Source organism: Scyliorhinus canicula, chromosome 4 (genome assembly GCF_902713615.1).
Source record: "Scyliorhinus canicula chromosome 4, sScyCan1.1, whole genome shotgun sequence".
Taxonomy (NCBI): Eukaryota; Metazoa; Chordata; class Chondrichthyes; order Carcharhiniformes; family Scyliorhinidae; genus Scyliorhinus; species Scyliorhinus canicula.
The window spans coordinates 131606239-131629170 of NC_052149.1; the positions used below are offsets into that span (position 1 = coordinate 131606239).

General features: G+C 46.9%; 1 protein-coding gene across 1 annotated transcript in view; it reads right to left on the reverse strand.

Annotated features, from left to right (window-relative positions):
- The window catches only part of LOC119964248 (vesicle-trafficking protein SEC22b-like), a 52784-nt gene that overhangs the window by 14628 nt on the left and 15224 nt on the right, over nucleotides 1-22932 (reverse strand). Inside the window, exon 2 of the mRNA XM_038793528.1 lies at nucleotides 2006-2115. Coding sequence (XP_038649456.1) covers nucleotides 2006-2115 — 110 coding nt within the window. The remainder of the gene's footprint in view (nucleotides 1-2005; nucleotides 2116-22932) is intronic.

Sequence of the window (22932 nt, forward strand, 5' to 3'; positions counted from 1 at the left end):
ATCAGGGAGTATTTATACAGTGTGAGACACTGCCCGTACATCAGGGAGTATTTATACAGTGTCAGACACTGGCCATATATCAGGGAGTATTTATACAGTGTCAGACACTGCCCATATATCAGGGAGTATTCATACATTGTCAGACACTGCCCGTATATCAGGGAGTATTTATACAGTGTCAGACACTGCCCGTATATCAGGGAGTATTCATACATTGTCAGACACTGCCCGTATATCAGGGAGTATTTATACAGTGTCAGACACTGCCCGTATATCAGGGAGTATTTATACAGTGTCAGACACTGCCCGTATATCAGGGAGTATTTATACAGTGTCAGACACTGCCCATATATCAGGGAGTATTTATACAGTGTCAGACACTGCCCGTATATCAGGGAGTATTTATACAGTGTCAGACACTGCCCATATATCAGGGACACTGGGCTGTATTCTCCCATTTTGAGACTAAGTGCTGACGCCGGCGTGGGAACAGTGGTGTTTTACGTCCAAAAAAACAGAGCAAAACCTCCACCAATCCTCCGTCTGGTGGGGGGGCTAGCAGGCATGCAGCTTAAAGCCCCCGGCTTTTGCTGTGGATACGGCCGGAGAATTACTGAATCCGTGGCCTGCAGCGGCCGCAACATGGCGCCGGCCACGCACGGACTCCACCTGCCAAATAGTGTGCAGCTTTGGTCAGGTTCGCCATCCCCAGACCCCCCCCACCAGTGCCCCCAACCCCTGCCAAAGCCCCCCAGCCCGCAGATCGGCTCCCCCCACAACTGTGGGGGCGCTGGACTCAGTCTGCAGCCACCACGCTGGGTTCCTGAAAATAAATAGCATGTGTGGCCCATGCCATCGGGAACACAGCCCATCGGGGGCGGAGCATCGGGGGAAGTCCTCAGGTGACGTCCTGAGACCATCCATACGGCGTGCGGCGTCGAATACGCCGATTTGGAGGGGGTGGAGCATCGCGAAAGAGGCGCCACCCCCGATTTCAATGCCGTCAGAGATTCTCTGGCCGATCGCCAAACACGATTTCGGTGCCGGAGCCTCACAGCACAAAAGGAAACCATTCAGCTCACTGTATCTGTGTTGTACTCTGAAGAATCAATTCGCTAGGTGCAATCCCTCTCCACTGTACCGTTCCCCTGTGGCAATGAAAATGATTCCTTTTCAGATAATGATCTAATTCCCTGGTGAAATGCTCGATTGAACCGGTCTCAATCCACTCTCAAACAGTGCATTCAGATATGAACCACTCACTGCATGGAAAACGTTTATGTCATGTTGCTTTTGTTTCTTTTGCCAATTACCTTAAATCTCTGATGTCTGGTTCTCAATGCTTGTGATGGGAACAGTTCATTTTCTCCCTATCTGCTCCTGATCCATCATCATTTTGAACACCTCCATAAACCTCCTATCACTCCAAAGAAAAGTCACAAGTTCTCCAATCTATATACCTAACCAAAGTTCCTCATTGCTGGATCCAATCTTATGAATCTTTTCTGCATCCTTCCTTAACGTATGGGCGCACAGAACTGATCGCAATAGTCCAATTGAACCAGCGTTTTATATGCAGGTTTATCATAAGTTCCTCACCTTTCTACTTTATGTCTCTATCACCAAAGTCTCGGATACTGTTTGCATTATTAACCACACTCTCAGCGTGTCCTGCCACCTTCAATGACTTATGTACATATACACCCAGTGACCTCTGCTCCACCACCCCCTTTAAAATTGTACCTTTTATTTTACATTCACTCTGAATTCTTCCTACAAAATGAATCATTTCATACTTCTCTGCACTGAACTTCATCTGACTTTTGTGGTTGTATCTGGCAGATAATTTCAAGTGTGACACCTTCCAAAGGCGAATAGCTAACTGACATGTTGCCAACATTTATTCCGTGCCTGGATTTGAAAAATTTGGAATTATATTGCAGAAAGAGTGAATTTCAGGAGAGGATACACAGCTCACTGAACATCACAAAAGTGTAACACTTACTGGAAGGTCATGGCTCCTGCCTGCAGGGTGCAGCGTGTGGGAGACTGCTCGTTCAGTTTGCGGAACAACTGTTTGGCCTGGCTCTGGTAATGCTGCAGGTCACGTCCAGACTAAAAGAAGCAAAATACGTGTTGAGCGATGACGGACACAGGAGATGTGATTTGAAGATGACTATGTTCATCTCTTCAGATTAGTTGTTTGAAGCACCATACTTCCAACACACTACATTTTTCAATGTGCGAGCGCACAAATAAACTGAGCAAGAGAATTAGCTGGTGTGTGACATCTTCATATTCTTTCCCCTTTCATAGTATGAGATTTTTGGCAATGTCTGGACAGCTATACGAGTGAAGTTACAGGGAGGTGGAGCTCCATCACTGCGGCAAACATTGGTGGAAGGTCACCATTTCATTGAAGAGCATAGGCGGATGAGGTAGAGGAGAAGGAGACAGTGAAGTAGTCGATGGAGATGGGGGAGGAGTGAAGGAAATGGAAAAGATGAGGATGGAGTGAAGTGGAAGGAGGAAAGAGATAAAAGCCAGAATAGGAAAGAAGGGAAAAGGTAATTCAAGGAGAATGAGAGAATGGAGAGAGCTGGAGTTAAGGGCTGGAGAGGGGGACAATCTCAGAATGAAAGGGGAAGGGAAGAATGAAGATAATAAAGGGTGAGGGTAGGGGATGGGGTGAGGATGAAAGTGTAGACTCTATTGGTCAAATACTTCCCTCTGATACACTATTAATTATATATGTTTCTCTGATTCACTATTGATTATATATATTTCTCTGATTCACTATTGATTATATTTATTTCTCTGATTCACTATTGATTATATATGTTTCTCTGATTCACTATTGATTATATATATTTCTCTGATTCACTACTGATTATATATGTTCCTCTGATTCACTATTGATTATATATATTTCTCTGATTCACTACTGATTATATATGTTCCTCTGATTCACTATTGATTATATATATTTCTCTGATTCATTATTGACTCAAAGGCAAAGTAGGCACTTGGATGAGAAATTGGCTTAGTTACAGGAAACTGAGAGTAGTGACCAAAGGTTGATATTCAAATTGGAGGAAGATTTGTAGTAGAGTTCCCCAGTGGTCAGTGTTGGCACCCTTGCTCTTCCTGATATATATTAATGATATAGACTGTGGTAAGCAGGGCATAATTTCAAAAACTGCAAATGGATTGGATTGGATTTGTTTATTGTCACGTGTACCGAGGTACAGTGAAAAGTATTTTTCTGCAAGCAGCTCAATAGATCATTCAGTACATGGGAAGAAAAGGGAATTAAACAAACTTCAAGAAAATACATGAGAATACATAATAGGGCAACACAAGATAGACAATGTAACTACATAAGCATTGCATCGGTTGAAGCATACAGGGTGTAGTGTTAACGAGGTCAGTCAATAAGAGGGTCATTTAGGAGTCTGGTGACAGTGGGGAAGAAGCTTTTGAGTCTGTTCGATGATGATACAAAGATTGGAAGCATTGTCAAATGTGATGAGGATAGTCTTGAACTTCAAAAGGATACAGACATATTGGTGGATTGGGCATTAATTTTAATTAAGTTTAATGCAGGTGATTTATTTTGGAAGGAAGAATGTGAAGAGACATTATAAAATCAAGGGAGAAAGGCTAAAGGAGGTGCAGGAACAAAGGATCTCAGTTACATGTACATAATTCAGCAACGATGGCAGAGCGTATTGAGAGGGCAGTTAATAGAACACATGAAATCCTAGGTTTTATTATTAGAGGCATTGAGGACAAGATGTTGAACAAGACACTAGTTGGGCCTCATCTTGAGATTGCATCCAGTTCTGGGCACCATACTTTAGGAAGAATGTGAAGGCATTGGAGAGACTACAGACGAGATTCACAAATATTATTCCAGCGATAAAGGGATATAACTGAAGACAGATTGGAGAAGTTGGGTCTGTTTTCCTCGGACAAAAGGAGGCCGAGAGGAGATTTGATAGAGGTATTAAAGATCCTGAGGGGTATGGACAGGGTAAATAGTGAGAAACTGTTCCCACTCAAGAGAGGGCACAGATTCAAAATAATGGGCAAAAAGGAGTAGAAGTGATGCAAGGAGAAATGTTTTCACCCAGAGGGGGATTGGAGTCTGTAACAAACATCCTGAAAGGATGGTGGAGATAGGTTAGATTGAGGTATTCAAAAGGGAATTAGATTTCCATCTGAAAAGAGTGTGCAAGGTCACGGGGAGAAGGCAAGGGGAGTGGGACTGGATAGAACGCTCTTGCAAAGAGCTGGGAAAGACTTGATGGGCTGAATGGCCTCCTTCTGCACTGTAAAAAGTCTGATTCTATCATACAAATTTCTCAAATTCACGATTGGATGTACATCTTTCTGATTTTGTATTGATTAGATGTTTTCTCTTTTCACTAATGATTAAATTTGTTTCTGATTCAGAATTGATTGTATATGTTCCTCTCTGAATCACTAATGATTATGTGCGCAATTCTCCAGAAAAATTTCTAAGTTCATTTTCAGGGTGTGTTTTTCAGGGAGCTTCCCGCCGACTCTGCTGGCGAATTCTCCACTGCTATTCAATGATACTTAGTCATATTTTTGGGCCTTGGGGAGTTTTTCCACTGATGTAGCCCACAAGTAGAATTTTTTTCAGCATTGGGAAGCTGAAGGCAGGGATCGGGCAGCCATTTTGAAAGGGTGCCCTGATCTGCAAGTCAGCTTGTGGGTTCCCCATATCCCCCACCCTTGGGAAATGTAGGCACGACCCCACATGGGCATGACCCCACACCCCCAAGTGAGGGCATCCCGCTATGGGATCCCTGGTGGCCCTGACTTCAGCCCCCCCCCCCCCCCCGAAGTCCCCTTACAGCACTTTCTCCCTCCAGGACCCTCACCCGTCACCTCCCAACCTTTCGGAGGCGCTACGTACCTGCCTTGCATGCCTCTACCTTTCAAAACCCCCTCCACCCTCCTTTCATGGGCATAAGTTCATAAGATGTAGGAGCAAACGAGGCCATTCGCCCATCGGATCTGCTCCGCTATTCTATCATGGCTGATATGTTCCCCATCTGTTACCTACAGTGCTGCAGACCGAGAGCTGGATTGCAAAAGAGCCAGAGCATCTCTTCCCTAGACCACATGGCCTTGGAGGGTGAGTAGGCAATTTAGCCTCCCTAGCCTAAGCACCTTCAATGTAATCATGGTTGATCCTATCCTGGCCTCAGCTTTACTGTCCCACCCGTTCTCTGTAACCCTTCAACCCATTACCAATTAGAAAACTGTCTAATTCCTCAAATTTACTCACTGTTGCTGCATCCACCGCACTCTGGGGTAGCGAATTCCACAAATTCACAACCCTTTGGGAGAAGTAGTTTCTCCTCAAATCTGTTTTAAATTTACTACCTCTTATTCGAAGATCATGACCTCCGCTTTAGAATGCCCCACAAGAGGAAGCATTAGATCCACATCTACTTTATCCATACCTTTTAGCATCTTGTACACCTCAATTTGATCACCCCTCATTCTTCTAAACCCAAAAGTATAGGCCCAAACTGTTAAATCTCTCCTCCACAACAAACTCATCTCTGGAATCAATCTAGTGAACCTCCTCTGAACTGCCTCCAATGCTACTGCATCTTTCCTTAAATAAGGGGACCAAAACTGTGCACAATACTCCAGGTGCGGTCTTACCAATGTCTTGTATTGTTGCAACAACACTTCCTTACCTTCATACTCAATTCCTTTTGCTACAGATGGCAACATTCCATTTACATGGCCCCCCCTTGGCCCCTGACCCTTGACACCCTTTCACCCAGGCAGTGCTCCTGCCAGCTTGGCAGTACCACCAGGCACCTTGGCCGTGCCACCCTGCACTGCACTGACTGGCCAGGGGTATCACATTGCCCAGGAGGACCCTTGCCCGGGTGCTGTTCCGCCTAGTCCACATTTCTTGTGGGTCAGCATTGATCAGTGCCGGCTGCAACCTCGCTGAGGAGGCCGGTGAATCGAGGAAGCCGGAGTATCCCAGGTAAGTAGGTCTTAGTAAGTTTCTGATCTACTTTGTGAGCCACTATTTGGACCCGTCCCTTTTAGGCAGAGTTCCGATTCCGCCACCTCGTGGGACTTGGGTGAATCCCGCGAGGAACGGAGGCTGCCAGGAGGCCCCATGGGCGGCCTGTCCGGGATTTTCCGGCTGCATCTCGCTCAAACGCAACACAGATGTTTCTCTCCGATTCACTATTGATTATACGTTTCTCCCTGAATCACTAATGATTATTTATGTTTCTGAATCACTCACGATTATATATGCTTCTCTCTAATCTCTAACGATTATATATGCTTCTCTCTGAATCACTAATGATTATATATGTTTCTCTCTGAATCACTAACGATTATATGTTTAGAACATAGAACATAGAAACAGTACAGCACAGAACAGGCCCTTCGGCCCTCGATGTTGTGCCGAGCAATGATCACCCTACTTAAACCCACGTACCCATATACCCGTAACCCAACAATCCCCCCATTAACCTTACACTACGGGCAATTTAGCATGGCCATCCACCTAACCCGCACATCTTTGGACTGTGGGAGGGAAACCGGAGCACCCGGAGGGAAACCCACGCACACACAGGGAGGACGTGCAGACTCCACACAGACAGTGACCCAGCCGGGAATCGAACCTGGACCCTGGAGCTGTGAAGCATTGATGCTAACCACCATGCTACCGTGAGGCCCCTGTTCAGATTTCTCTCTGAATCTCTAACGATTATATATGCTTCTGTCTGAATCACTGATGACTATGTTCTGAATCACTAATAATTGTACATGTAAAGGCATTTGATACAATGTCACAACAGACTTGTGAGAAAAGTTATAGCTCTGGAAATAAAAGGGACACTAGCAATGGGTACAAAATTGGTTGACTAATGGGATGCAGTGAGTAATAGTCACTGGATATTTTTCGGGCCCAGAGAAAAGTTTGTAGTGGTATTGTATTGGGTCCCTTGCTTTCCTGATGTATTTTAATGGCTCCCCGCAGGTCCCAGTACTTAGAGCTTTTTGCCCTTTTTTCTGAGGAAATGTTCGGGCTTTAAACTAACAATCTGACAGGGTAAGCAGAGTTTTAACTCGGGTGATCATAGAATTTACAGTGCAGGAGGCTATTCGTCCCATCGAGTCTACACCAGCCCCTGTAAGTGCACCCTACCTAAGCCCACACCTCCACCCTATCCCTGTAATTTAGCAACCCCACCTAACGTTTGGACACTAAGGGGCACTTTCATTGACCAATCCACCCAAACCTGTACATCTTTGGGACTGTGGGAGGAAACCGGAGCACCCGGAGGAAACGTGCAGGACTTCGCACAGACAGACAGACGGACAAGCTGGGAATCGAACCCTCGTCCCCTGGCGCTGTGAAGCAACAGTGCTAACCACTGTGCTACCGTGGCCGCCCGCATGTCGAGGCCGACGTTGAAAAAAGGCGGAGGGAAATCTACAGATTGGCAAAGATGGCGGGGGAGGAACGGCCACGCCAATCACCCTGTGGGGAAATGGACAAGCGATTCAAGAGGCATGACCAAGAAATGAGGGGTGTCATTTAAAGCTATGGCGGAGAAGAAGTTGAAAGGCATGGAGGAGGCCTTGCCTCAGCACGAGACTGACTTGCGTTATGTGGAAGTTGAAATGGTGCTTGTCGGCGATAGAAATAAGGGCCTGAAGCAAAACTAGATGATATGGAGAACAGGCCCAGGCCATGACACTTGTACTGATGGGTCTGTTGGAGTCGAGGGCTCAAGGCCAACCGAGTACTTCTCTGTGAAGTTTTCTCAGCTGGTGGGCGGAGATGAGGTGTTTGCTGCGCCCAGCGCTGGCTCGGGCACACCGGCCATGAGGCAGAAGCCAAGACCAAATGAGCCATTGTGCGGTGATTATTCAGTTCCGCAGTTTCCAAGGAAGGAGCGGGCCTGTAGTGGGCCAAGAAATGCCGGAGTATTGATTGGGACAGAACATCGTCAGACTTTTATCAGGACATCGGAACTGATCTAGCAAGGCCAACAGGTGGCCTCTTAATAAGGTGAGACAGTCTGTACAACCAGGAGTGCAGTTTGGGATATGTGTACCCAGCAAAGAGTCACGTTTGACTCAAATGATTTTTACTTCGAAACTCCGGAACAGGCAAGAAATCCTCATCAGAGATCATGGACTGGGCACTGTTTGAGGGTGTGTAGGTGGATGTGTGGTGTTTTACTATTCATGTTCATTTGATTCAAGTTGGGTTGGTGGTAATGGTAGAGATAGTTAGATAGGGGGTATATCCACTGTTCTGTTTTCATGTTTATTCTCTTTTTTGGGCTCAGTAGTTATCGGGACAGTGGGGAATGTTTTTTCCTTCTCATGGGGTAGGCTTCTGATTAATATGGTTGGGGTTATGGATCGTGGGGGAGGGGTGAGCTGGGGCAGGAGCAAAGGCGTTGGTTAAGGAATAGGTGGGACCTGGGAGGGAAAAGAGCTTTGCTTGCACTTGGAAGTAGGCTAATCAACAGAAGTTAAAGTGGGGGATGGAGCTTGTTGGGTTAAGTTAGGCCTGATGGGTCTTGCTGAAGTTGTACAAGACATTAGTAAGGCCACACTTGGAATACTGTGTACAATTCTGGTCACCCTTTTTAAACAAGAAAGAGCGCAGAAAAGAATTACTAGGATGCTACTGACCTTGATGGTTTGAGATACAAGAGGCTGGATAGACTGGGACTTTTTTCCCTGGAGCGTAGGAGGCGTAGAGATGATCTTACAGAGGCTTATAAAATTATGAGGGGCGTAGATAAGGTCAACATTTTTTCCCAAAGGGAAAGAAGTCTAAAACTAGAGGGCATAGGTTGAAGGTGAGAGATACAAAAGGGTCCAGAGGGGCAACTGTTTCACACAAAGGGTGGTGAGTTTCTGGAACGAGCTGCCAGAGACAGTAGTAGAGGCGGGGTACAATTTTGTCTTTTAAAAGCATTTAGAGAGTTATATGGGTAAGATGGGTTTAGAAGGATATGGGCTAATACGGGTAATTGGACTACGGGTAATTGGACAGCTTAGTGGTTAAAACGGGGCATGGACAAATAACGCCGGTGGGCCTGTTTCATGCTGTAAATGTCTATGACTCGATGACTCTTAGGTGGACCTGTGGCCTGGGAATCTATAGTAATGGTAATAGCTGACAAGAGGTTGATGGGGCGGTGGGAGACCCCGGACAAAGGTGGTCACCTGGGACTGTGCAGGGCGTGGGGGGGGGGCAGTTAAAAGAATACAGGTCTTTGCTTATTTAAAGTCTGGGGGCTGACGTGATGTTTCTCCAGGAGACCCACGTGCCCGAACAGGATCAGGTGCGTCTTCGGAGGGCTTGGATGAGCCAAGTTGTCCACTCAGGGTTCGACAGCAGGGCCCCGAGGGATGACGATTCTTATTAACAAAAGGTTCCGGTTTTGTTGTTCAGAGAAGGTAACAGCAGACGCGGGCGGGCGCTATGTTATAGTAACAAAGAACAAAGACAAAGAACAAAGAAAATTACACCACAGGAACAGGCCCTTCGGCCCTCCCAGCCTGCGCCGATCCAGATCCTTTATCTAAATCCGTCTCCTATTTTCCAAGGTCTACTTCCCTCTGTTCCCGCCCGTTCATATACCCGTCTAGGTGCCTCTTAAATGATGCTATCGTGCCCGCCTCTACCACCTCCGCTGGTAAAGCGTTCCAGGCACCCACCACCCTCGGCGTAAAAAACTTTCTACGCACATCTCCCTTAAACTTTCCCCCTCTCACTTTGAAATCGTGGCCCCTTGTAACTGACACCCCCATTCTTGGAAAAAGCTTGTTGCTATCCACCCTGTCCATACCTCTCATAATTTTGTAGATCTCAATCAGGTTCCCCACAACCTCCGTCTTTCCAATGAAAACAATCCTAATCTGCTCAACCTTTCTTCATAGCTAGCCCCCTCCATACCAGGCAACATCCTGGTGAACCTCCTCTGCATCCTCTCCAAAGCATCCACATCCTTCTGGTGATGTGGCGACCAGAACTGCACGCAGTATTCCAAATGTGGCCTAACCAAAGTCCGATACAACTGTAACATGACCTGCCGACTCTTGTACTCAATACCCCATCCGATGAAGGCAAGTATGCTGTATGCCTTCTTGACCACTCTATCGAACTGCGTTGCCACCTTCAGGGTACAATGGACCTGAACTCCCAGATCTCTCTGTACATCAATTTTCCCCAGGACCCTTCCATTGACCATATAGTCCGCTCTTGAATTTGATCTTCCAAAATGCATCACCTCGCATTTGCCTGGATTGAACTCCATCTGCTATTTCTCTGCCCAACTCTCCAAGCTATCTATATTTTGTTGTCTTCTCTGACAGTCCTCCTTGCTATCTGCAACTCCACCAATCTTTGTATCATCTGCAAACTTGCTAATCAGATCACCTATACCTTCCTCCAGGTCATTTATGTAGATCACAAACAACAGTGCCATTTTCCCGTACCAGCCTCCCCGGACACCGGAATGTGGCGACTAGGGGCTTTTCACAATAACTTCATTGAAGCCTACTCGTGACAATAAGCGATTTTTCATTTTTTCATTTCAGTGGTTCCGAGCACGGATCCCTGTGGACCACCACTAGTCACCCTTCTTCATTTGAGACACTCCTTCCACCACTACTCTCTGTCTCCTGTTACCCAGCCAGTTCTTTATCCATCTAGCTAGTACACCCTGAACCCCATACGACTTCACTTTTTCCATCAACCTGCCATGGGAAACCTTATCAAACGCCAAATATCCATGTATATGACATCTACAGCCCTTCCCTCATCAATTAACTTTGTCACTTCCTCAAAGAATTCTATTAGGTTTGTAAGGCATGATCTTCCCTGCACAAAACCATGCTGCTTATCACTGATAAGTCTATTTTCTTCCAGATGTGAATAGACCCTATCCCTCAGTATCTTCTCAAACAGTTTGCCTACCACAGACGTCAAGCTCACAGGTCTATAATTCCCTGGATTTTCCCTGCTACCTTTCTTAAACAAAGGGACAACAATTCTCCAGTCCTCCGGGACCTCACTCATGCTCAAGGATGCTGTAAAGATATCTGTTAAGGCCCCAGCTATTTCGACCCTCGCTTCCCTCAGTAACCTGGGATAGATCCCATCTGGTCCTGGGCACTTGTCCACGTTAATGTCTTTTAGAATATCCAAAATTTCCCCCTTCCATATGACAACTTGACCTAGAGTATTTAAATATCCATCCCCAGCCTCAACATCCGTCTTGTCCCTCTCCTTTGTGAATACCGATGCAAAGTACTCATTAAGAATCTCACCCATTTCCTCTGAGTCCACGCATAAATTCCCTCTTTGTCTTTGAGTGGGGCTATTAAAAGGGAAAGAGGTGGTGTTGGTGAATGTATGTGCCCCAAACTGGGACGATACAATATTCATGAAGCAGTTGTTGGCAACAATACCAGATGGAGACACTCATCAACTTATTATGGGTGGGGATATGATCTGTGTGCTAGATCCGAGGGTGATCTCCTCTAAGCCAAGGTTGCTTGTCCCACGGATTTTAATTGCATTTTTGGAGAAAATAGTGCGGGGGGCGGGGGGGGGGGGGGGGGGGGGGGGGGGGGGGCGGCATCTGGGGGAGAAAAAGTTTTTGTTTTTCTCCTCAGTACATAATGTGTTCTCCAGGATTGACTACTTTGTCGTGAGCCAAGCGCTGTTGGCAAGGGTAAAGAAGTCGGAGTACTTGGTGGTTATTTCTGACCATGCCCCACATTGGGTGGATCTGGAGTTGGGGTTAGGTGGGGCATCGCGAGGGGTGGCGATTAGATGTAGGTCTACTGTAGACCTGGGGTCCTGTGTGAGGATCTCAAGGGCTATCCAGGATTATAACTTGAATAATAATAATGGGGAGGTCTAACCCTCGATACAATGGGAGGTGCTGAACGTTGTAATCGGGGAGATCTTATATCTTTTAAGGCACATGTTTACGTGGAGGCAAGGAGGGAGTGGGAATAAACTGGTGGATGATATCATCGAGGTAGATCGCAGATATGCGAGCAGTCCATCCCCAGAATTACTCGTGGATAGGAACCCACGCCGGCCAACCTTCACAATCCACGCTGTCCGACCTTCGCAACCCACGCCGTCCGACCTTCGCAACCCATGCCGACAGACATTCGCAACCCACGCCGTCCGATGTTCGCAACCTACGCTGTCCGACCTTCGCAACCCACGCCGTCCGATCTTCGCAACCCACGCCGGCGAGCATTTGTCCTCGAACTCACCATGCTTAGTCTCAATTGCCTTTGAAGCTTTGAGGGTTTTAAACTTTAACTTGCCATTATCTCCCTGCATATAACACACATGGGCTTTGCATTCTGATTTGCATTGGCAGAATTAATAAAGCTATTCCTCAAGAAATCATCTTTATACTAATTTCTTCCTGATATAAATTTCTTCTTAATGGGATGTTCACCAGAGACCCTGGAGCTCACACCGCCATTGCTTTGTCTGCTGTAGATTCTCCTGGCAGCTCTCTCCAGTAGATTTAGTTGTGAGATCCTGGCCTGTTTGTGTCTCTGGCCCTCACTTCCTTATTACCAAACGGTCCATTTTAAATTCTTCAGTCCTGTTGTTTGCTTGCTGCTAACAAAATGGAGGAATCTTTCATCAGTAATTTTGCACCCTGAGCACATGACATCAGTCTACAGGGCGTGTGACCTGCTCTCTGCCGCCGCTTCTGACGGGAAGACTCCATCGATCTTTAAAAATCGGCTCCTGGGGCAGCGTGTTGACGTCCGGAGGAGATGTGCCCCGCTAGGCTCTGGGCCTGCGCACTGCTACATCTGACTGAGGGGCATGCATCCGCGGAACGGCCAGCATTCTTGAAATCCGGTAGTGGCCCACATTTTTAAAAGCCGAATACGGTCATTGGGCACTTCTTCCCACGATTGGGAACGCCGCTACCAATTGCTCCACGACCCAGGTCACGATCCTGAATTTGAAAATGACACGCTTAGGGGGTTACCTTTCCGGTTAGCAGTTAATTTTTAGTATCTGAAGATCCAGATAGCAAGGGACTGGGAGAATCTCAGTCTATATACAAATCTGATGGGGAAGGTCAAGGTGGACCTACAAAGATGGGTCGGTCTCCCACTATCCCTGGTGGGCTGAATACAATTGGCTACGATAATACCTTGCCGAGATTTTTATTTTTATTTCAGTGCCTGCCAGTGTTCCTGCCCAAGACGTTTTTAGACAGAGTGATCGACTTGTGACTAGCTTTATATACCAGCGGATGGTGGGGGAGGAGGCATGCTCGGTTGAGGGAGTGAAGGCAAAGTGGGTAGAACTAGTGCCAATTTTGGAGGAGGAAGTTTGGAGTGAGATGTTGAGGAGAATAAATGTGACCTTGTCCTGTGCTAGGCTGAGTCTCATTCTGCTAAAAATAGTGCTTTGAGCACACCTGACGAATGCTAGAATGAGCCGCTGGATAAAGCAGTCGATGTTCAAGGGGGCCGGCATACCATGCGCACATGTTCCGATCGTGCTCAAAATTGGTGGGATTCTGGAGGTCCTTTTTGATGCCATGTCAGCAGTCTTAAACATTGGGTTGGAGCCTTGTCCACTGGTGGTGATTTTTGGGGTTTCGGATGTGCTGGAGCGCCAGGTGGAGGCGGGGGCAGACGTTCTGGCCTTTGCCTTGCATGTGGCAAGGAGATGGATCCTCTTAGGCTGGAGGTGAACTGCACTGCCAAGCGCCTCGCCGTGGCTGGGTGACCCTATAGAGCTTTTGCACCTTGGCAAGGTCATGTTCACCGTGAGAGGGTTGGTGTACGTAATTTAGAGTAGATGGCAGCCATTTATAACATACTTTAAAGATGTGGTCACTGTTAGCTGTTGGGAATAGGGTGGGTGGAAGGGGTTTAGTTTATATCGTTGCCGGTGGGGGGGGGGGGAGTTATTACTATCATTATGTGTTATTGCTTGGTTTTAGTAAACTTTGCATAAAAAGTTAAAATCTCAATAAAAATATTTCCTCCCAAAATATTAATGATCTAGATCACGGTTTTTCAAACTGCGGGTCACGGGCGGGTGGCAGAGCGATTGGCGCGATGTTCCCAATCACGGGAAGCACCCAAAATCCGCAACTGGCTTTTAAATTGAGAATGCCAGCTGCGGCCGGCTGTTAAACTCAAACGATGCAGTATTCCGGCCATAAGCAGCGGCAGAGAGCAGGGCACACGCCTGGCACGTACACTGGTGTCACGCAGCCTGTACTTCAGTGTCTGTGGTACGAAATAGAGGAGTGATTTCTCCACTTTCTAGCTGCCAGCAAGCATGACAACAAGGACAGAAGATCGATTGTTTTAAATGGATAAAAAACTGAAATCGGGAACAAATATATTATTGTTACAAGTAGGCTTCAATTAAGTTACTGTGAAAAGCCCCAAGGTAGTGTAATGGTGATTGTTTGAGATATGACTTTGTTAATCGTGCCAATGCAAATCATGATGCAAAGCTCATGTATGTTATGTGCAGGGACATACTGGCAATTCCAGCCTCGGAATATTGTCTGTGTGGAGTTTGCACTTCCTCCCCGTGACTGCGTGGGTTTCCTCCGGGTGCTCCGCGGAGTTCCCTCCCACAGTCCAAAGATGTGCACGTTAGGTGGACTGGCCACGCTAAATTACCCCTTAGTGTCCAAAAAGGTTAGGTGGGGTTACTGAGTTATGGGGATAGGGTGGAGGCATGGACTTAAGTGGAGTGCTTTTTCCAAACGGCAGTGCGTACTCGATGGGCCGAATGGCCTCCTTCTGCACTGTAAATTCTATGATAAAAGGAAGTTTAAAACCCTCAAAACCTCAAAGGCATTTGAAGATTAAGCATGATGAGTTTGAGAACAAACCTCTTGATGTTTTTTCAAAGGATGCAGCAAGAACTTACATCATCAGCTGAAGTCCTTAGCAGAAATGTAATACTGAATGACAAAGCAAGTGAGGTTGTGAGGACCAAGCAGGCTCACTTGCTGTATTAAAGGTCAGCCCCGGTGTGGGGTGCAAAGGTCGGCCCCCGGCACAGGGCGCAAAGGTTAGCCTCGGCACGGGGTGCAAAGGTCGATTCCTGGTGCAGGCCGCAAAGGTCTGGCCCCGGCACTGGGCGCAAATGTCGATTCCTGACGTGGGGCGCAAAGATCGGCAGTTTGATAAAAGTCAGTCCCGGGAAAAGAAAATTGTAAAAGTTTGATCTGGGGACAATTTCAAAGTTTTTGCAGATGATACAAAACTGTGAACAGACAATGTAGGACTTCAAAAGGACTGCCAAGTTGGTGGAGTGGGCAAATAGGTGGCAGCTGAAGTTCAATGGGGAGAATTGTAAGGTGATGCACTTTGGTAGGAAGAACATGATGAGAAAATTCTTAAAGGGGTGCACGAGCAGAGAGACCTGGGTGTATGTGTATACAGATAATTCAAGGTGGCACGACAGGTGGAGGGAGCAGTTAATAAACCAGATAGTAGTCTAGACTTTATTACTAGGGGCATAGAGTACAAGAGCAAGGAGGTTATGCTGAATTTATACAAGACAGCAGCTAGACTTCAGCTGGAGTATTGAATGCCTACTATAGGAAGGATATGAACGCACTGGAGAGAGTGCAGAAGAGGTTTCCAGGAATGGCTTCAGGGATGAGAAACCTCAGTAATGAAGAAAGGTTATAGAGGTTGGGACTGTTCCTCTTGGAGAGAAGGTTAAGAGGAGACTTGATAGAGATGTTCAAAACTTCGAGGGGGCTGTACAGAGTAGATAGGGAGAAACTGTTCACCCTCATAAAAGGATCGAGGGCACAGATTTAAGGTGATTTACAAAATCAGAAAATATGATATGATTAAAAACATTCACACAACGAGTGGTTGGAGTCTGGAATGCACAGCCTGAGAGTGTGGTGCAGGCAGGTTCAATCAGGGCATTCAAGAGGGCTTTAGGTGATTATTGAAATAGAAATGATGTGCAGGGGTACGGGAAAAAAGCAAGGGAATGGCACTAAGTCATGAAGCTTGATTGGACAGCGTAGTGCAGACATGATGGGCCAAATGGCCTCCTTATATACCGTAACAATTCTGTGATTCGGTGCTGTGATCTCTGATTCACTATCGATTACACACTGGCACTCCGACTCACTACCCGTTATACACTGGTACTCCGATTCACTACCCATCATGCACTGGCACTCCGACTCACTACCCATCATGCACTGGCACTCCGATTCACTACCCATCATGCACTGGCACTCCCATTCACTACCCATCATGCACTGGCTCTCCGACTCACTACCCATTATACACTGGCACTCTGACTCACTACCCATTATACACTGGCACTCCGACTCACTACCCATTATACACTGGCACTCCGATTCACTACCCATTATACACTGGCACTCCGATTCACTACCCATTATACACTGGGACTCCGGTTCACTACCCATTATACACTGTCACTCCGATTCACACCCATTATACACTGTCACTCCGATTCACAACCCATTATACACTGTCACTCCGATTCACACCCATTATACACTGGCACTCCGATTCACTACCCATCATGCACTGGCACTCCGATTCACTACCCATCATGCACTGGCTCTCCGACTCACTACCCATTATACACTGGCACTCCGATTCATTACCCATTATACACTGGCACTCCGATTCACTACCCATTATACACTGTCACTCCGATTCACACCCATTATACACTGGCACTCCGATTCACAACCCATTATACACTGGCACTCCGATTCACAACCCATTACACACTGGCACTCCGATTCACTACCCATTATACACTGGGACTCCGATTCACAACCCATTATACACTGGCATTCCGATTCACTACCCATTATACACTGGGACTCCGATTCACAACCCATTATACACTGGCATTCCGATTCACTACCCATTATACACTGGGACTCCGATTCACTACCCATTATACACTGGCATTCCGACTCACTACCCATTATACACTGGCATTCCGATTCACTACACATTATACACTGGGACTCCGGTTCACTACCCATTATACACTGGCACTCCGATTCACTACCCATTATACACTGGGACTCCGATTCACTACCCATTATACACTGGCACTCCGACTCACTACCCATTATACACTGGCACTCCGACTCACTACCCATTATACACTGGCATTCCGATTCACTACCCATTATACACTGGGACTCCGGTTCACTACCCATTATACACTGGCACTCCGACTCACTACCCATTATACACTGGCACTCCGACTCACTACCCATTATACACTGGCACTCCGACTCACTACCCATTAAACACTGGCACTCGATTCACACCCATTATACACTGGCATTCCGATTCACTACCCGTTATACACTGGCACTCCGATTCACTACCCGTTATGCACTGGCACTCCGATTCACTACCCATTATACACTGGCACTCCGATTCACTACCCATTATACACTGGGACTCCGGTTCACTACCCATTATACACTGTCACTCCGATTCACACCCATTATACACTGATCCTCCGATTCACAACCCATTATACACTGGCACTCCGATTCACTACCCATTATATACACTGGCACTCCGATTCACACCCATTATACACTGTCACTCCGATTCACACCCATTATACACTGATCCTCCGATTCACAACCCATTATACACTGGCACTCCGACTCACTACCCATTATACACTGGGACTCCGACTCACTACCCATTATACACTGGCATTGCGATTCACTACCCGTTATACACTGTCACTCCGATTCACTACCCGTTATACACTGGGACTCCGATTCACCACCCATTATACACTGGAATTCCGATTCACACCCATTATACACTGTCACTCCGATTCACAACCCTTTATACACTGGCACTCCGATTCACTACCCATTATACACTGGGACTCCAACTCACTACCCATTATACACTGGCACTCCGATTCACTACCCATTATACACTGGGACTCCGATTCAATACCCATTATACACTGGGACTCCGATTCACTACCCATTATACACTGGCACTCCGATTCACTACCCATTATACACTGGGACTCGGATTCACTACCCATTATACACTGGAATTCTGATTCACTACCCATTATACACTGGCATTCCGATTCACTACCCATTATACACTGGCATTCGATTCACACCCATTATACACTGGCACTCCGGTTCACTACCCATTATACACTGGCACTCCGGTTCACTACCCATCATGCACTGGCTCTCCGACTCACTACCCATTATACACTGGCTCTCCGACTCACTACCCATCATGCACTGGCACTCCGATTCACTACCCATCATGCACTGGCACTCCGATTCACTACACATCATGCACTGGCTCTCCGACTCACTACCCATTATACACTGGCACTCCGATTCACTACCCATTATACACTGGCACTCCGATTCACTACCCATTATACACTGTCACTCCGATTCACACCCATTATACACTGGCACTCCGATTCACAACCCATTATACACTGGCACTCCGACTCACTACCCATTATACACTGGCATTCCGATTCACTACCCATTATACACTGGGACTCCGGTTCACTACCCATTATACACTGTCACTCCGATTCACTACCCATTATACACTGTCACTCCGTTTAACACCCACTATACACTGTCACTCCGATTCACACCCATTATACACTGGCACTCCGATTCACACCCATTATACACTGGGACTCGGATTCACTACCCATTATACACTGGAATTCTGATTCACTACCCATTATACACTGGCATTCCGATTCACTACCCATTATACACTGGGACTCGGATTCACTACCCATTATACACTGGAATTCTGATTCACTACCCATTATACACTGGCATTTCGATTCACTACCCATTATACACTGGCATTCGATTCACACCCATTATACACTGGCACTCCGGTTCACTACCCATTACACACTGGCACTCCGATTCACTACCCATCATGCACTGGCACTCCGAATCACTACCCATCATGCACTGGCTCTCCGACTCACTACCCATTATACACTGGCACTCCGATTCACTACCCATTATACACTGGCTCTCCGACTCACTACCCATTATACACTGGCACTCCAATTCACTACCCATCATGCACTGGCACTCCGATTCACTACACATCATGCACTGGCTCTCCGACTCACTACCCATTATACACTGGCACTCCGATTCACTACCCATTATACACTGGCACTCCGATTCACTACCCATTATACACTGTCACTCCGATTCACACCCATTATGCACTGGCACTCCGATTCACAACCCATTATACACTGGCACTTCGACTCACTACCCATTATACACTGGCATTCCGATTCACTACCCATTATACACTGGCACTCCGGTTCACTACCCATTATACACTGGCACTCCGGTTCACTACCCATTACACACTGGCACTCCGATTCACTACCCATCATGCACTGGCACTCCGATTCACTACCCATCATGCACTGGCTCGCCGACTCACTACCCATTATACACTGGCACTCTGACTCACTACCCATTATACACTGGCACTCCGACTCACTACCCATTATACACTGGGACTCCGATTCACTACCCATTATACACTGGCTCTCCGACTCACTACCCATTATACACTGGCACTCCGATTCACTACCCATTATACACTGGCTCTCCGACTCACTACCCATTATACACTGGGACTCCGGTTCACTACCCATTATACACTGGCACTCCGATTCATTACCCATTATACACTGGCACTCCGATTCACTACCCATTATACACTGTCACTCCGATTCACACCCATTATACACTGGCACTCCGATTCACAACCCATTATACACTGGCACTCCGATTCACAACCCATTACACACTGGCACTCCGATTCACTACCCATTATACACTGGGACTCCGATTCACAACCCATTATACACTGGCATTCCGATTCACTACCCATTATACACTGGGACTCCGATTCACAACCCATTATACACTGGCATTCCGATTCACTACCCATTATACACTGGGACTCCGATTCACTACCCATTATACACTGGCATTCCGACTCACTACCCATTATACACTGGCATTCCGATTCACTACACATTATACACTGGGACTCCGGTTCACTACCCATTATACACTGGCACTCCGATTCACTACCCATTATACACTGGGACTCCGATTCACTACCCATTATACACTGGCACTCCGACTCACTACCCATTATACACTGGCACTCCGACTCACTACCCATTATACACTGGCATTCCGATTCACTACCCATTATACACTGGGACTCCGGTTCACTACCCATTATACACTGGCACTCCGACTCACTACCCATTATACACTGGCACTCCGACTCACTACCCATTATACACTGGCACTCCGACTCACTACCCATTAAACACTGGCACTCGATTCACACCCATTATACACTGGCATTCCGATTCACTACCCGTTATACACTGGCACTCCGATTCACTACCCGTTATGCACTGGCACTCCGATTCACTACCCATTATACACTGGCACTCCGATTCACTACCCATTATACACTGGGACTCCGGTTCACTACCCATTATACACTGTCACTCCGATTCACACCCATTATACACTGATCCTCCGATTCACAACCCATTATACACTGGCACTCCGATTCACTACCCATTATATACACTGGCACTCCGATTCACACCCATTATACACTGTCACTCCGATTCACACCCATTATACACTGATCCTCCGATTCACAACCCATTATACACTGGCACTCCGACTCACTACCCATTATACACTGGGACTCCGACTCACTACCCATTATACACTGGCATTGCGATTCACTACCCGTTATACACTGTCACTCCGATTCACTACCCGTTATACACTGGGACTCCGATTCACCACCCATTATACACTGGAATTCCGATTCACACCCATTATACACTGTCACTCCGATTCACAACCCTTTATACACTGGCACTCCGATTCACTACCCATTATACACTGGGACTCCAACTCACTACCCATTATACACTGGCACTCCGATTCACTACCCATTATACACTGGGACTCCGATTCAATACCCATTATACACTGGGACTCCGATTCACTACCCATTATACACTGGCACTCCGATTCACTACCCATTATACACTGGGACTCGGATTCACTACCCATTATACACTGGAATTCTGATTCACTACCCATTATACACTGGCATTCCGATTCACTACCCATTATACACTGGCATTCGATTCACACCCATTATACACTGGCACTCCGGTTCACTACCCATTATACACTGGCACTCCGGTTCACTACCCATCATGCACTGGCTCTCCGACTCACTACCCATTATACACTGGCTCTCCGACTCACTACCCATCATGCACTGGCACTCCGATTCACTACCCATCATGCACTGGCACTCCGATTCACTACACATCATGCACTGGCTCTCCGACTCACTACCCATTATACACTGGCACTCCGATTCACTACCCATTATACACTGGCACTCCGATTCACTACCCATTATACACTGTCACTCCGATTCACACCCATTATACACTGGCACTCCGATTCACAACCCATTATACACTGGCACTCCGACTCACTACCCATTATACACTGGCATTCCGATTCACTACCCATTATACACTGGGACTCCGGTTCACTACCCATTATACACTGTCACTCCGATTCACTACCCATTATACACTGTCACTCCGTTTAACACCCACTATACACTGTCACTCCGATTCACACCCATTATACACTGGCACTCCGATTCACACCCATTATACACTGGGACTCGGATTCACTACCCATTATACACTGGAATTCTGATTCACTACCCATTATACACTGGCATTCCGATTCACTACCCATTATACACTGGGACTCGGATTCACTACCCATTATACACTGGAATTCTGATTCACTACCCATTATACACTGGCATTTCGATTCACTACCCATTATACACTGGCATTCGATTCACACCCATTATACACTGGCACTCCGGTTCACTACCCATTACACACTGGCACTCCGATTCACTACCCATCATGCACTGGCACTCCGAATCACCACCCATCATGCACTGGCTCTCCGACTCACTACCCATTATACACTGGCACTCCGATTCACTACCCATTATACACTGGCTCTCCGACTCACTACCCATTATACACTGGCACTCCAATTCACTACCCATCATGCACTGGCACTCCGATTCACTACACATCATGCACTGGCTCTCCGACTCACTACCCATTATACACTGGCACTCCGATTCACTACCCATTATACACTGGCACTCCGATTCACTACCCATTATACACTGTCACTCCGATTCACACCCATTATGCACTGGCACTCCGATTCACAACCCATTATACACTGGCACTTCGACTCACTACCCATTATACACTGGCATTCCGATTCACTACCCATTATACACTGGCACTCCGGTTCACTACCCATTATACACTGGCACTCCGGTTCACTACCCATTACACACTGGCACTCCGATTCACTACCCATCATGCACTGGCACTCCGATTCACTACCCATCATGCACTGGCTCGCCGACTCACTACCCATTATACACTGGCACTCTGACTCACTACCCATTATACACTGGCACTCCGACTCACTACCCATTATACACTGGGACTCCGATTCACTACCCATTATACACTGGCTCTCCGACTCACTACCCATTATACACTGGCACTCCGATTCACTACCCATTATACACTGGCTCTCCGACTCACTACCCATTATACACTGGGACTCCGGTTCACTA